General features: G+C 40.5%; 1 protein-coding gene across 11 annotated transcripts in view; it reads right to left on the bottom strand.

The window, feature by feature from the left end:
* Positions 1–15,395, bottom strand: part of DLGAP1 (DLG associated protein 1) — a 979,377-nt gene that overhangs the window by 366,534 nt on the left and 597,448 nt on the right. For 5 of the 11 annotated variants that reach the window (XM_032293472.1, XM_032293474.1, XM_032293470.1 and 2 more), the window contains one exon: positions 9,003–10,031. In XM_032293472.1, coding sequence (XP_032149363.1) covers positions 9,003–9,959 — 957 coding nt within the window. In that variant the 5' untranslated portion in view covers positions 9,960–10,031. Of the gene's footprint in view, positions 1–3,979; positions 4,357–4,432; positions 5,785–9,002; positions 10,032–15,395 lie in introns of those variants that run through there. The other 6 variants (XM_032293483.1, XM_032293481.1, XM_032293475.1 and 3 more) reach the window with 5 other exon arrangements.

The raw sequence follows: 15,395 nt of genomic DNA on the forward strand, positions 1-15,395 counted from the left end.
ACTCAGAATCACCCCGTATCTATGAAATCAGAATCTCTTGGGTTGATGCCAGAGATCCTCATTTTATAGACATTCTCAAGGTGATTCTTGTGCACATAAGGTTAAAGAACCGTTACCTCTAAATATTCAATGATAGACCAAGTAGCCATACACGTATACAGGCATACATGTGATATTATTATGTCCATGTGTGCCCATATTGATGCCACTTTACATTGTTTCATGTAGCATTTCCAACTTTAGACATAAATCCTTTCCAACCACTTACTGTTATGTGTTGGGGGTAATAACTAAGACATTAGCTTGTAGCTCTTAGGGGATTCTGTGCACTATTCCTCTCAGATTCTCTGCAAGTCCTCGCATTTAATATATTTGGTCCCATGATCCTGTTGTCCCAAAACGCAATTCCGACCTGTCACACCATACATATTTCATACATAAATACATATATATATATATAAAAAATAAAGTTTGGCCTTTGCAAATATGGTAGCAGCTATGTTAATTTTTATCCTAGCGAAGTAAGATGAGGGATGCTGACTTCAAAGAAGTGGAAGATGCTGGAAAGGTGCATGCTGTCTTCAAAATCTAAGCAGGGCTCTGAGCGAATTCCCTAAAGATCACATATCCGAATGCATTCTCCTCCATGTGTCCCCCTTTGCTAAGTGGTTTACCATGATGCAGAAAAAACTCATCCATAAAAGCAGAAACATACCCATTTCTTTTCTTTTGAAGTTAAAATAAATTGCAGGCAATTATTTAGTTAATCTTCGCCTCTTATGAGACTTTTGAGTCACAAACTTGCTTCAACTCTAACTTTCAGATAATGCCCCTTCTCCCTTTGCTTCCTTGTGTCTTGGCCCCATTGCCTTAAAAGGATGTGATGAGAATGGATACTAGAATATGTACAACATAATGGGAACAGAACAGCACTTGTAGCCAGGCAGTGGGCCTGCGAGTGCCAGGTTCCACTGACAAGATGACTGATCTCGTTGAGGTATTTCCTTACTGTTTTCCTCTTTTCAAAAAATTAAGTTGGACTAAATAATTTCAAAGCTTTCTTTTATAAGGAGATTATTAGATGAAAAATAGGTAGGTAGAAAGATACAATGTCCGCAATCCAGGGAGATTAGTGTGAATGGGAAGCAATACCACATGACCTTCTGTCCAGGAGGTTCTGTTATTCTAAAACTGTCATTTTAAGGGGAAAACACCCACCTCTGCCTGGTCCTTTAATTATATATCTTATAATTTTAGAGCCTTGGCAAATTAAATCAGGGAGGAGTTAGACAATCTTGCAAGTGTATATTAAATTGTGGTTTAAAAAATTAAGGAGAGCAAAAGTCATTTCTTTTTATGATTGTTGGATGTCCCTGTATTAAGGGGACCAAAACCTCTTTCTTCTTACACCTGGGAAGCAGAACATCCCTAACTAGCCTACACTAACGGTCCAAGGTGAAGTTCAATATAATCACTGGACAAGCAAAGTAATTAATTTTCCACTAACATCTATGAAAAATCTGTTTCTCCACTTCATAGTCATTCTTCCTCCATGGACTTTGTGAAATGGCACTGTTAAAATGGATCTGAGTTCATGAATCAGAGATAAAAATAGTATAAATGCATATTTTAGAAGTATTGTTGCAGGGATACCTATACTATGCAGTGTGTATATGAACATGCACCCATGCACCTGGCATGCAGTAACTCTAGGCTTACATAATTCTGCTTCATAGACAGTTCTGTGATATCACAAGCCTGATTTTTGTGGGAAACTTCCTAATTCTGTGAAGCAATGAATAGAAACTCCAGTTGATACAGAACGGTGAAAAAAATACACAAAAGAAAAGACCTACACAACAGAAAAGACCTACATATCCAGAAAATTCATTTTGTAAATATATCTTAGAAATGGAAAAAAATGCAGGCATGTTGCTAGACTTTAGCAAATGAAACAAATAGCTTTTAATGAGAGTCCTAAATATTCTTACATTTAAAATATCAGAGAATCAGAAATGGTCTTTCCTTAATCATGTGAATGCACCCCAAGACAAAAAAAAAAATTAAAAACAGTAAAAACAAGAATTTGGTCAAAAGTGACAGTAAGAGTAAATGTTATGCCTTTCTTTACACGATATTTTCTCCTTTACCTCTGTTGATTGTACAACAGTAATTAATTAATTCTTTATATCATTAACTTTTAGTTTATAAACATAGAGGATTGGGTTGAATATAAAGAAATCACTCGTTGAAAAAAAACTTAATGCAATTCCCTACTGTGGTTTCAGTTTAAGAATTTGGAAAAACACTTAACTATGCATTTACCAAAATGAGGTGGAAAAAAAATTCTCCCTATGCAATAATCCGCCAAGACGGATTGTTGTCTTTGAATCTAAAACCAAAGTGGTGGAAAACATAATTGAATTACAAATTAAAGTTAGCTTGGCAATATTGCATATATTTTTTAGCAGTTCCTAAAACACCTGACACAAAAGACCAATGTGTTCTACCATTCACAAATCACTGTGTAAAATTGTGTAATGCCATGATCTCAAGTGGGCCAGAGACTGTGGGTGAATGGTTCTCTTAAAGAATGGTGAATGATTACCTTGATTTACTGTCTTTAATTTGCAGTCAAGCAAACTGTTTTCTAAGGAGAATGGAAAAAGGGGAGATGAAATCCACTGACCACTGAGAGATTCAAGGCTAGTTTTTCTTCACTCTTTGCTCACTAATGCTATGCCTTTAATTAGTAGATTGGAATTCTGTGAGATCAGAAAGTGTGTGTTACAGGCAGAAACCCCTGACTGTGGCTAACCAAGCACTTTGGTGTTGCCAAAAATATCTTTAGAAAACAATGAAACTAGAGGCCAAGCATAATAAAGTTTCTTTAACGACTTCCAAGAGGTCTTTCCTATATACTTTTGATCTTCCCTCTACTACCAACGAGTCTTTCTGGACCCCTGCTTTCTCACAGTGTTTTCTCAATTTTTTTTTCCCTCAATTAATTGGACATGGCAATAGTGAGAATAACAGAGAATCACAGAGAGAGAGAGAATTAACAGGACTCTGCTGCTGATCACTGATTCCACATTCAAAGTTAGCACCAGGCAGGAGCAATTTCATCTTTCTATGAATGAAGAGGGGCATCTCTACCAAGATCAGTGAAAATCAGGGCGAAGATTGTGCAAACCTAATAGGAAATCCATTCAGGAACCTTGACATTCACTTGCTGGGTTATTAAGGCAATTTAAATTAAAAATAAAGAAAATCATCAATGAATGTGGTGGATGGGATTTTAGAAAAAGGCAGCAAAGAAACATCCCAGCAGCCAAAGTCATTAGCAGAACTGTTCAGCACTTTCATAAATTGCATGTAAAGTAGTTTTAATTGAATTAGGAGACTTAAAATTGTTCTAACACAAGAGGGAGGAAAAACTCAGCCGGGAAAAGAAAACTCCCACTGGGCAAAGATGGAAATAATCTTGAACAGATTATTGAAAAAATAATTTTACCTGTATTTAAAAGGTCCTGGATTCATGCTTGCTATGAATGCTTCCTCAGTGATCTTGTGTAATGCCTTATTTAAACAGATCCCCATCCCCCAAAAGAGCAATCATCCATAAATTTTAATTTTGCAAAGGAACAGTAAGTATTCAGAATCCTGGTCCTGGAAAACAACCGATCACATTTCAATCATCAGCCATATAATGTCCTCTAACAGCACCTAGCAGATCTGAGATCATGTGTCAAAGATTTAAAAAAGCCCTTGTGGAGACACAGATTTGTAGGTTCCTGATGTCTCCACCTGCTTTTTTACTATCTGTACATACATTAGTTTGTCAGCTCTTTCAGTCTTACTAGCCATCATTTAGAGGAGAAATGAAATCACAAATACTACCCCTTTCTTTCCCTACCACAAAAACCATCCAAACCAACAACACACTATTATCAAATACAAAGTAATAAAAGAGTTATGCCCAAACCTGGTCAGTCCTTCCATTTCTTGAAACTTGCACACAAACTGAAGAAACCCACTCAGCCTTAAAAAGGTCGATCATTTTGCTTTCCTACAATTTCATCTCTGGGAGTGCTTTCCTTCTCAGTCTGTCTTGCTCTCTCTCTCGCTCCCTCTGTCTCTCTCTCTCCACTTCTACCGGGGAGAGAGCGTTTTGTTTCCCTTTTCCTGTTTCTACGGCTGGATGAATGCAAAATACACGGTTTGAAGGGATTTTTCTTTTAGGTTAACAGTTGGAAATCTAAAATCTTGCTCTTCTGAATGGTTTTACATGTCAGTCACTCAATACATAACGTTTACATAAAGAACCAAGAATTCTGCTTTTTAAAAGCAAAAACAAACAACAACAAAAACCACCTTTTAGTCTATCTCTGAACCTCTTCCTATTTTATTTAATTAACTATTAAGCACTTACCCTGAGATGTGCCATAAATGCTTTATTCCAAATGTATAAGAGCCAACCACATCTCAACTGAGAATTAAACAGTTTTAATGTCTTCAAATCCATGTTCCTGCTCCCAACCCTAATACAGACAGTCACTGGCAGCGGTACAATAGTTCTAAACAGCAGACATCTGATTCTTGACATTTAAAAATAACAATATTGGAAAAAGAGGAGTCTTTTTTTTTCATTAACTACAGACAGCTTGTGAGTAAGCATATATCACTCATAATACAATTGACTGTATTAACTGGAACTTCCAAAGATTTCAAGCCACAGTATTTTATTCCTAAATCAATGTCAGGCAGAGGCTAAATAACTACAGACTTCTCATTTTCTATAGAATCATGGCAATGGCCCAAATTAAGCTAATTCTGAGTGATAATTCTGCAAAGAGAGAATCAGAGGTTTGCTAGTATTTAGACTTTATTATTGATAATTATGAATTTCATCTTTGTTAGTCTTGAATCAAATTAGAGATGTAATCAGTCATTTCATTGTTAGTCTGATTTGACATCCATGCCCTCTTAACTTCTCACACGCATATGAGGTCAAATGCACACATACATTTACTGCAAAATAAACCAAGTAATAAAATAAAAAAGATGCACTCATTTCCATTTCTAAAGCATATTATGGAGTTGGACAGATCTGGGATCAAGTGCTAGCTCCCCCATTTACTGTTTATGTGTTCCTGGGCAAATGATTTAGGCATTTGTGCCTGTTTTGTTGTCTGTAGAACTAAAGTAAATACTACTCTACAAAGTTGTTTTGAGTACTTAATGAGATATACACAGTTTCTGGCACATAATATATACTTGATATACACTGCCTCCTCCCTGTGCTTTGTATTTGGAGGGGGTAGAGATTGGGCATAGTAAATGAATACAAGACTTTGAAGGCAGACAAATCAGTTTCAACCCAACACGTTGTGACATTAGCTGTGTGTCCTTGGGCAAGTTACTTAACCTAATTTACAAAAACTTAGCTTCTTCAACTGTGAAATATCTCTAGAGTTTTAAAGAACAAATGAGATATAGATAACATCTGAAAAACATATAGTAGGAATCTCTGAAATAAGAGTCCCGGGACTTCCAACTCTTGTGAATAGTTCTGATTAGTACCCTGACACATGCAATTTACGAGTTTGAAATGCCTACTGAGATTGTACACCTTCTAGACCAAGTGCCTCATTTTCTATCAGAGGAAGAAGGCCCAGAGAGCTGAAAGAATGGTTCTAGGTCATGTTACTAGTTTGCGACGAATAAGGACTAGAACACTCCTGGAACTAGTAGAATAGTGCTTTGCCCACTAAATCTCTAATATTGAAGTTAAACTCATTTGTAAATCCAGCTTCAATATCAGTTGGCAGTTAAGGCAAATAGAGCTGAAAAAGAGAAAAAAAAAAAGGAACTCCAAAGAAACTCTCTCTCCCTCTCTGTTTTTTCCAAATTTACTTCTAAGGATGAGCCTATAAATGAAATTATTCCCTTGGAGCTAGCTGCAGCTGGCTAGCCCTATCTTCCTGAGCAGAGCCTGCACAGGATGGCAGATTCTCTTTTCATTTCCTAGAAGCAAGAAGGGAGCAGGAGCCCAGCTCTCAGGAGGTGTTTTCTGTTCTGCTCTGGCCCCATGTGAATGTATGGTTCTTTCTTCCCTTTCTTTACAGCATCTCTTCAGCCTCAGCACACGGGTTGGGAGGTGTAAACTGCTTTACATTTAATTCATTTACTAATATACTACCTCCCACATTGAAATATAGATTTTTTCCTAGTTTAAAAGCCTTGCATAAAATAGGAACTTAATAAATTCAACATCTATTAATAAAGATTAACTTGGAGTTTAGTTTATACTTAAAAGGTTGAACTAGCTTGGTTAATTATTGCCCCGTGTAGGACAGAATATGTTAAACTGTTTTCAGCCTTTCAATAATTTCATAATTAAAAACAAAGGTGCTTTGGGTATCAAAGTTAGATTAGCTATTACTCTGGGGAAGAAGGGAAGGGAAGTAAAAGGGATTAACACAAATATGTGTGTGATCCATGGTAATTAATGTTTTAGTTCTGTAGCTGGGTGATGTATAAATGGGTGTTTTATTTTGTTCTTTATACCTTTCTGCAAGCCTCAAATGTTTCATTAAAAAAATGGCTTGAAGAAGGCAAATAATTTGAAAATAGAATTTCCAAATCTTTATAGTAGGAGATCCAATAATGCTACTATACTAAATCCCATACTTAAGCCTTTAAGATTTCATTCTCATTTTACTGAAAAACTTTAATATTTTCTTCTTGCTCACTATTTTTCATGCCCTTGTTTCAGGTCTGTGCTAGGGCATATTAGAAAGAGCTTGGTGTTGGCATCAAATAGACTGGAGTCTAAATCTCAGTTGTACAACCTCCAGATCATGGGGCTTTAAATCACTTGATATTTCTAAGTGTCAGTTTCTTCTCATAAAAATAGAGTATTATTATATTTAGTAATCTCAGGATTATTACAAAGATTAAATGAAATAAGAAATGTGAACACATTTGCTATAGCATCTGGTACATACTAGATTTTCAATTAATATCCCTTTACTTCTTTCCTTATCCTTTGACTTTTCACCATTACCTGAGATTTTGACTCCAAAAAAGTATGAAAAAGAAAAGTGAACCTAAGGGAGGAAGGACATAGGCATCTAGGCAAATACAATGAAAACATTTCATTACTAACAAAGGCTCATGCTAGATCCATACACAGCATCCTTTACTCTGATACTTCTCATCTAATCTCATCATTACTTATTTAAGTATAGGCTTTTTTTTTTTTCTTTCAATTTGTTTTGTTTTTGCCACTGGTCATAGAACCTTTGCAAACAAAATGTGTGGTACTCTAGGGCTTTCGTCTCTTTACTTCTTACTTTTTTCAAGACAGATATCCTTGTTGAATTACTTTCCTTTCAGTGGTGGGTGAGCTTTATGTTCCTAAAGAGTTTCTAGAGCTTTCAGTTACAACCTTCATAATGGCCATTTCTCTAAGTTAAGAGACTGGGTTCTCCTTCCACCTCTGCCACATGCTCACGGTTTAACCCACTAAGTATTTACCTTTCTTTGTGTCTACTTTTTCATATGCTAAGTGGATTCAGTGATACTTCAGTTCTAAAATTTTTATTTTAGTTTAGTTTTTTATTCTACTTTAAGTTCTGGGGTACATGTGCAGATTGTGCAGGATTGTTACATAGGTATTGAGTTCTAAAATTGTTATGGTTCTTGATAACTTATTAACATGTAGTGACCTTATGGGAAATTAGGCAATACCACCCTCAGTGGGAAATACTGACTACATAATTGTGTATTGTTTGTGAAAACTGTGCATGTCCTGGTGGCTTCTTCTGAACTCTGAGAACAGGCTCTGGCACTGCCCTTGTACAGGAACTGCCAGCTTGGGATTTCTCAGGGATTGGTGGAGGCATTCCCAAGGGAGCCAGATTTGTCAGGAGGAGTTCAAAGGGAGCAAAAAAGATGGAATCCTCAAAGGAAGAATTTTTCTTTGCATTTCTTCTTAAGGTGGGAGTATAAAATGGGAGTGGGTATGTTATACTTTTATAGCTCAGCAATTTTTTTTTTTTTAAAGATTGGGCTAGCAGGAGATAACAGAGAAGAAAAGACACTCTGAAAAAGGAAAAGATGAGGGTTCTTCTTATGGAAAAATGTGTCTTTGGAAAAATTACAATACAACAGAAAGAAGGTAGGGAAGAAAGCGCCCTCTCTCCTATATTTTTATCCAGGTAACATCTGGTTTCAGGGAACTGGAGGAAAACACAAGGAGACAGTGGCAGGGAAGAGCAGCCTGCCGTGGCTCTGTAAGTGTGTGGGATTTACACGTTGACACTGATTGTATTTTACTGTTCTGATCCTTCCCCTTTTTCCTCCTACTCTCTGTTGTCCTGGGTCTCTGCAGCTGTGCTTGTCAGGTCCCCAAACTGGCTAGCTCCCCACCTCCTCTGGGCACAGGGCGTCTTCCTGATTTGCTGTACCTTTGGGGTGGAAGCTCAGGTGGGGGTTTAGTTAGTGATGGTGATGGTGATGACCATCACAGTGTTCTAATATAGCTTCCGACAGGATTTTACAATGAAAACCACCCCGCAAAACCCTGAATAGATCTAATTAAACTCTTTCCAAAAGTCAAAAGATCATTGTTTATTTTTTGAATTTTAAAATTCTCTGTGGATTTCCCTTTCCTCTCCTTCCCATCCTCTGATCCCTCAGACAAAAGAGGAATGCCATAATAACTCCTTGCCTTTACATAGGAGTGCTTTTCAAAGCACTTGGATAGCTAGTATCTTAAGTTAACCCAATGAGGTCGGTAGCATTTGTTCCTTTGCATTTTCCCGACAGTCTCATATCTTAAAATAGAAAATTCAGAGTAGTGCCAAGACTAGAACCAGGAGGCTCATAACTTAATAGATAATTCGGGAGTAGTGCCACGACTAGATCCAGGAGAAATGCCCACACAACCAAGCCAGGTAGTGCTTGTAAGCCTCCATCATTGACAGAAATGGTACCTGCAAGTACTGGCAGGAGCGTTCTTGCTGACACGACTCGGACTTCACCATGGCCTGGTCCATGTTCACCGAGGCCTTCTGGTACACCTCCCGGGCGCGGCTCACGGTGAGCGTGGAGGACCAGGCGCTCTTCTTCAGCAGAGGGGTGTCCAGGCTGACGGGCAGGTTGGCGCAGGTGGAGCACTTAACGTCGTTGTTGCTCCGGGAGGCCTTCACTGCCTGCTCACTGATGGTGTTGTAGGCCTCCATGAAGTACTGTGAGGCCGAGCGGTCGGGGCACCTGCCCATGGTCATCACGCCTGAGGGGGTGTGGTAGATGCACATGTCGCCGTCGAGGTTGTCGTCGGAGCTCCACCAGCCCGGGGAGGTGCTGGGCCGGGCCTTGGGCTCCGTGCGCCGCTCCTTACTCTTGCTGCGCTTGCCATAGCGCACCGCCTGCGCCTCGTCGGGGCTGGCCTTGCCTCCGTTGACGCTGCCCTTGGACGGCCCCTCCAGGGAGTGCGACTTGGTGAAGAGCTTCTGGACCGAGTGCACCAGGTGGCGGATGCGGCCGGGGCTGTCGCTGCGGTGCTCCACGGCCGTGCGCTTGTACTGCAGCGTGTGGTAGCCATCGCGGCTGAGCGGCAGCTGCCGCTCGAACTGGTCCAGCAGGTTGGCAGGGATGCGGTTCGCCTTGGTGGCCAGGGTGCGCGGCACCAGGGCGCACTCGTCCTTCAGCTCCTGCTGCGAGGTGTAGTGCCTGCGGGGGAAGGTGCTGCTGGCCAGCGGGTCGCTGAAGGGGCCCACGCACTCAGCCTGGAAGGAGTTCCGCTGGGTGTAGTACGGGTGGTCCGCGGGGTGGTGCTCCACCGGGCTCAGCAGGTAGGGCTTGCGGTCAGAGTGGTGCGACAGCGAGTCACAGGCCGAGTCGCAGGTGACCCCGTGGTGATGGCTGCGGCTTCCCGATAGCCCTTTCATTGCTGACGGGAAGCAGCCGCCGGGGTCATGGACACCCGGGAGTCAGGTTCCGGACCCGTCTCGGGCAGAGATCTGGGGGAATGAAGAAAAGAGGGCAAAGTCGTTAATATTTCTCTTGGAAATTAGGTATTGTACTTTACAGGGTCTTGCTTTCTTGCACAGGCTAGAGTGCAGAGGCCCGATCCCTGCTTCCTGAAGTCCCCACCTCCTCCAAGACAGCCTCCCGAGTAGCTAGGACTGCAGGCAGGCACCACCAAGCCTGGCTAATTTTTGCAGAGACGAGGTCTCACTATATTGTCTAGGCTTGGTCTTGAACTCCTGGCTTCAAGCGATCCTCCCACCTTGGCCTCCCTAAGTGCTGGGATTACAGGCATGAACCATTCCGCAGGCCGGATATTGATCTTTTGAGGCTGCCATCTGCCATTGCATTTTTTGGTAGAAGTACTTATAAATGTTCCTAAAAACAGCTTGAATGCATTATTGGAAAAGCTCTGTTATCTCTATGGGGCAGGAAAGCTGACTCTAAAACCTGTAGGGAGAGAAGGAGGTAAAGCTAGAAAACTAGGAAAAGGAGAGTGGGTATGGTCTTTCATGCCTGTAATCCCAGCACTTTGGGAGGCTGAGGCAGGCAGATCACCTGCAGTCAGGAGTTCAAGATCACTCTGGCCAATATGGTGAAATTCTGTCTCTATTAAAAATATAAAAATTAGCTGGGCGTGGTGGTGGGCACCTGTAATCCCAGCTACTTGGGAGGCTGAGGCAGGAGAATTGCTTGAACCCTGGAGGTGGAGGTTGCAGTGAGGCAAGATCGTGCCACTGCATTCCAGCATGGGTGACAGAGTGAAACCCCATTTCAAAATAAATAAATAAATAAATAAAACCACCTAGGAAAAGGAAACTATGTTTTAAAGAGCCAAACTTTTAAAAATTATTTGAAAGAATGACTCCTTCTCTCTATGGCTTCAATAACTGGATGTATCTTTCTCTTGCTTCTTGGGTCTTACTCTTTGACAGCGTTTTTGCTCTGTTGCCCAGGCTGTAGTGCAATGGCATGATCTCGGCTCACTGCAACCTCAGTCTCCTGGGTTCAAGTGATTCTCCTGCCCCAGCCACCTGAGTAGCTGGGATTACAGGTACCTGCCACCATGGCTGGCTAAACTTGGTGTTTTTAGTAGAGACGAGGTTTTACCATGTTGGTCAGGCTGGTCTCTACATGTTAATTGTTAAAGATAGAACCGGAGAGGGGCTCAGTTCCTCTGGGAAACGTTTGCTTGTCCTCCTGGCCGAGAGAATTAGTTCCTCTCTTGTGTTTCTACCACATCTGAAACTCACTCCCCAGAAGCTACAGAGTTGTTTGGGTCAGGATCTCTCTTCTGGCTTACGTTCCCTGACGCCTAGTCTATCTATTAGTCACCTTATATACTCCCACCTAGTGACAATCCAGCCATATAAGCACATAGTAATAGCACTCTGTAACTGTGAATGAAAATGTGAGTTAAAAACTAGATAAATAATAGAAGCCAATGGCACCTTGTATCTTTAAAATATATCCGTCTTCTGTTGCATGCCTTGCATTTTGAATGCTGTAGGAACAACTGCACTACACAATCTCCCCAGGTTAATCAGAGCAGCAAAAAGTAAAGATATGGCAAATAAATCAGAAACGTAGAGAAAATCTGCCCAGATATTTCTGTCAACTGAGGTTCAAGAGCTTTCTCTAAACAAACTGAGAGAACAAATAAGCTTGACTTGGCTAATTTGAGGATCAAGTATCTCTTCTTCCTAGTTTAAGGTTTCTGGTTGAATGTTTATATTACAGGACCAGGTGTGGCGGCTCATGCCTGTAATCCCAGCACTTTGGGAGGCCAAGGTGGGAGAATCATTTGAGCCCAGGAGTGTGAGACCAGCTGGGCAACATAGTGGAACCAGTCTCTACAAAAAATTTTTAAAAATTAGCTGGGGGTGGTGGCAAATGCCTATAGTCCCAGCTACTCAAGTGGGGAGAGGATTGCTTGAGCCCAGAAGGTTGAGGCTGCAGTGAGTTGTGAATGTACCTCTACACTTCAGCCTGGGTGTCAGAATGAGACTCTGTCTCAAAAAGAAAAAGAAAGTTAATAGACGATGGCAAAATGACCAAAGGATGGCTCTTGAATAGTTCTTAGGGACATGAGTGAAGGGCCCCACATCTCATAGCTCAGACTCAGGAAAAAGTCACTCATGCATATCCCATGTAGGGTAACTCAGTCCATTTCTAAGCTCGAATCTTCCAGAGCTTTAGTAAGAGGGGCTGCTATTCCACCAGGCAGACTATTTTCTTTGGACTCTAAAACAGTGTTGGAGTCAGTGCCTGACCAAGTTCCCACTGATAGCCTAATTTTCTTTCTAGACTTCCTATAATACAAAAATTGCCATATAAAGAGTCATCCTGGAAAGCCAATGTGACTCTCTAAAATATCACTGATGTCATCTCAGATATTCCTAGAGAGATAGATATGTGGCTTAATTAAGAAACAAAACATATAGGGCTGGGTGTGGTGATTCACACCTGCAGTACCAGCACTTTGGGAGACCAAGGCAAGCAGATTATCTGAAGTCAGGAGTTTGAGACCAGCCTAGCCAACGTAGTGAAACCTCATCTCTATTAAAAATACAAAAATTATCTGGGTGTGGTGGTGGGCACCTGTAATCCCAGCTACCCAGGAGACTGAGGTGGAAAATCACTTGAACCCAGGAGGTAGAGGTTGCGGTAAGCTGAGATCGTGCCACTGCATTCCAGCCTGGGTGACAGAGGAAAATTTTGTCTCAAAAAAAAAAATAAATAACATAAAATAAAAAATATATATATATGTATAACATCCGAACTTAGCCTCATGAAAAAAGATGTTTGAGAGGCCAGGTCTTTTCTATTCCATGGGACATACTGCATCTGGGAGCCCATGACAATGTTGGCAATCTCTATCCATGCTTTGTGAAGCTCCTTTCTTCCTCCTGTCTCCCAGTTTCTGGACTGACCATTCAGAAATAATGATGAAAGGTTTTAATTAGCGCAGTCACTCAGAATTGGCTAGTCTACTAAATTATGAGGTCCTCGAGGGTAGGGACTATGTTTTACCCATCCAGTATTTAGCAAAATGTTACCCTAGTGGATAGTGGGAATTAAGGTAGAATATTTACCCGATAACTTAATGCATTAATGCAAAATTTCCCAAAGAGGTTCATATTGCGATTCAAGTAGCTTTTGTTTAATGAAAACATGACTGTGCGGCAAAGGCTGGGCTGGGCAAGGCCAAGGAAAGACGCTCAAGAATTTGGAGGACCATTCCAAAGACTAGCAGTTTTCAGAGCAAGGCAGGAAGCTGGCTGATGAATACTCCTTCCAACCAATTTACCTTTGACTTCTATCTCTGCAACCCACTGGAGAATACCGTACCTTCTGCAGTTCTACCTGTCTGGAAGTAAAGTCTTAGGAGCTTGCCTGACTTTACTGATTACAGGATGATTAGACAGAGGCCAGTCTGCTGGGAGGAGAGAGAGAGAAACTGACACTTGAAGAGACAAAAAAGGAATTCAAGACTTAACGATACCTGTGGATAAGGAAAAACCAATAGGTAAAAATATGTCCACTGGTGAGAGACTAATGGAAACAGAAAACGTTGGCATTGCTTTGCATGAAGTTATGTTCCTAAAAGTAGGCTGCGGCAAGGAAGAATGTAAGAGGGTTAAGTATGTGTTTTAACAAAACTGTGGCATAAACTAACTTAGATGGAAAAATTCATTGCATAAGAAAGTCTCTCCCTATAAACCAGGTCCCACTGAGGACATTTTTGCTTTTCAAATATAGACTGAAAAGTAAAAAGCAGAAACAAGATTCTGTTAGGATTATAGACACATACTAAGTTTTATGATCACATATAGTAGAATCTCAAAGTATAAAATAATATTAGATAACGTTTCGAACTTTCCTTCTCAAGCAGTTGAGACTTGGGTAGATATTTTCTGCTAAATAAAATGTGAAGCTGGCAAGAGCTGACAACATGAATTATACATGTTTACTCCAAAATATACAAGATTATTTTAATCAGGTATTCAGTATTTAATTATCTTTATTATGTGAGCAGCATTCCATGCAAGATGATGTTACCTGAGGACAAGCAGAGCAAAGGAAGAGCTGCTTTAAGGCCACTAATAATGATGTAAGTTAAATGATGTAACCGATGATAATTTCCGTAAATTAATCATACGCAGTGTGATTTTTGCTAAAATTTACCTGGGCTATTTTCAGCACAGGACAAGTGCCTCTATTTTTTTGGAGGGAAACAAATTGCATCCAGAATAAATAAGCTAACTTTCCTCCTTCCTTATATTTGTAAAAGAGATATTGAGATCATGATCTTTTTCTCTCAGATGTGGGAAAATAAGGTCATAAAAATGACAATATACGTTTTTAAGTGCTAAATCTATCTTTCTGGTCAAGGCCAAATAAACAACTTAATACCCCAGCCCTTTCTATAACAAATCTTACACTCTCTTCTATCATCTTGTCATTTTAAAACAAAAATAGGTCAGTTTGGGCTTATAAAAGGAAATACATCGGTGAGCAAGGGCAGATGTTCTAAAATCCCAAGGCCATTGGCAATGGGTTTTGACAATTGCTGGTGGCACCTACTATGGTGGTCCTGTTCTTCCTTCTCCCATTCTTCATTTTCCTCTTGCCTTACTCTTAAACTCCATTTCCAGCACACTCATCTCTGTCACTTCTTTTTTTTCCCCCCTCTCCTAATTAATGTTTGTAAGTTGTATCCATGGGCACCGTTTGCTCCCACCTGTGGTGTGTCCAAGAGCATCATTAAGAAGCATTAATTGAACATCCCTCTCTTGCCTGCTGCTGCAAAGATGACCAAACACCTACAGTAAATCCCTAGAGGCCAATGGGCTTATGATGTTGAGAGAGACATGTCATAAACCCTTTGGCCACGAGGGATTCAGCATATGCATTTCGTGACCTGGTCATGAAAAACATGAAAAGAGATAAATAACAATTCTCATTCTTGTATGCATTCTTGAGAAAAGAGGATGCTAGCCTGTCAATGAGATTTTAAGTGACGATAACAATTTCTGGAAATAGAGACGCAAATTGCCTTTCAGGCCTTGTTCTTTGAGCAAGAATGGGGACTGTGGTCAACATGTCTTCATCAGCGTTTCTATGACTACCAGTGATTATCTCTGATTTTTTCTTTTCACTGTGACTTTAATGTTCTGTTTTATTATCCTTCTAAGTTCAATTTTACCATTGTGCCATGTCCCCTGATTTTTTTGCTTGGATAATTGGTTGACCCTGTTTGAAGCCATGAGATAAACTCAGAGTGTGAGATGCACAGTTTTTCCAGAGTTCCCACACCTGGAGCAGAATTATCACTGTCCAGATGATAGCTAAGG

Source organism: Sapajus apella, unplaced genomic scaffold, assembly GCF_009761245.1.
Source record: "Sapajus apella isolate SASKATOON/1434 unplaced genomic scaffold, GSC_monkey_1.0 scaffold29, whole genome shotgun sequence".
Lineage (NCBI taxonomy): Eukaryota > Metazoa > Chordata > Mammalia > Primates > Cebidae > Sapajus > Sapajus apella.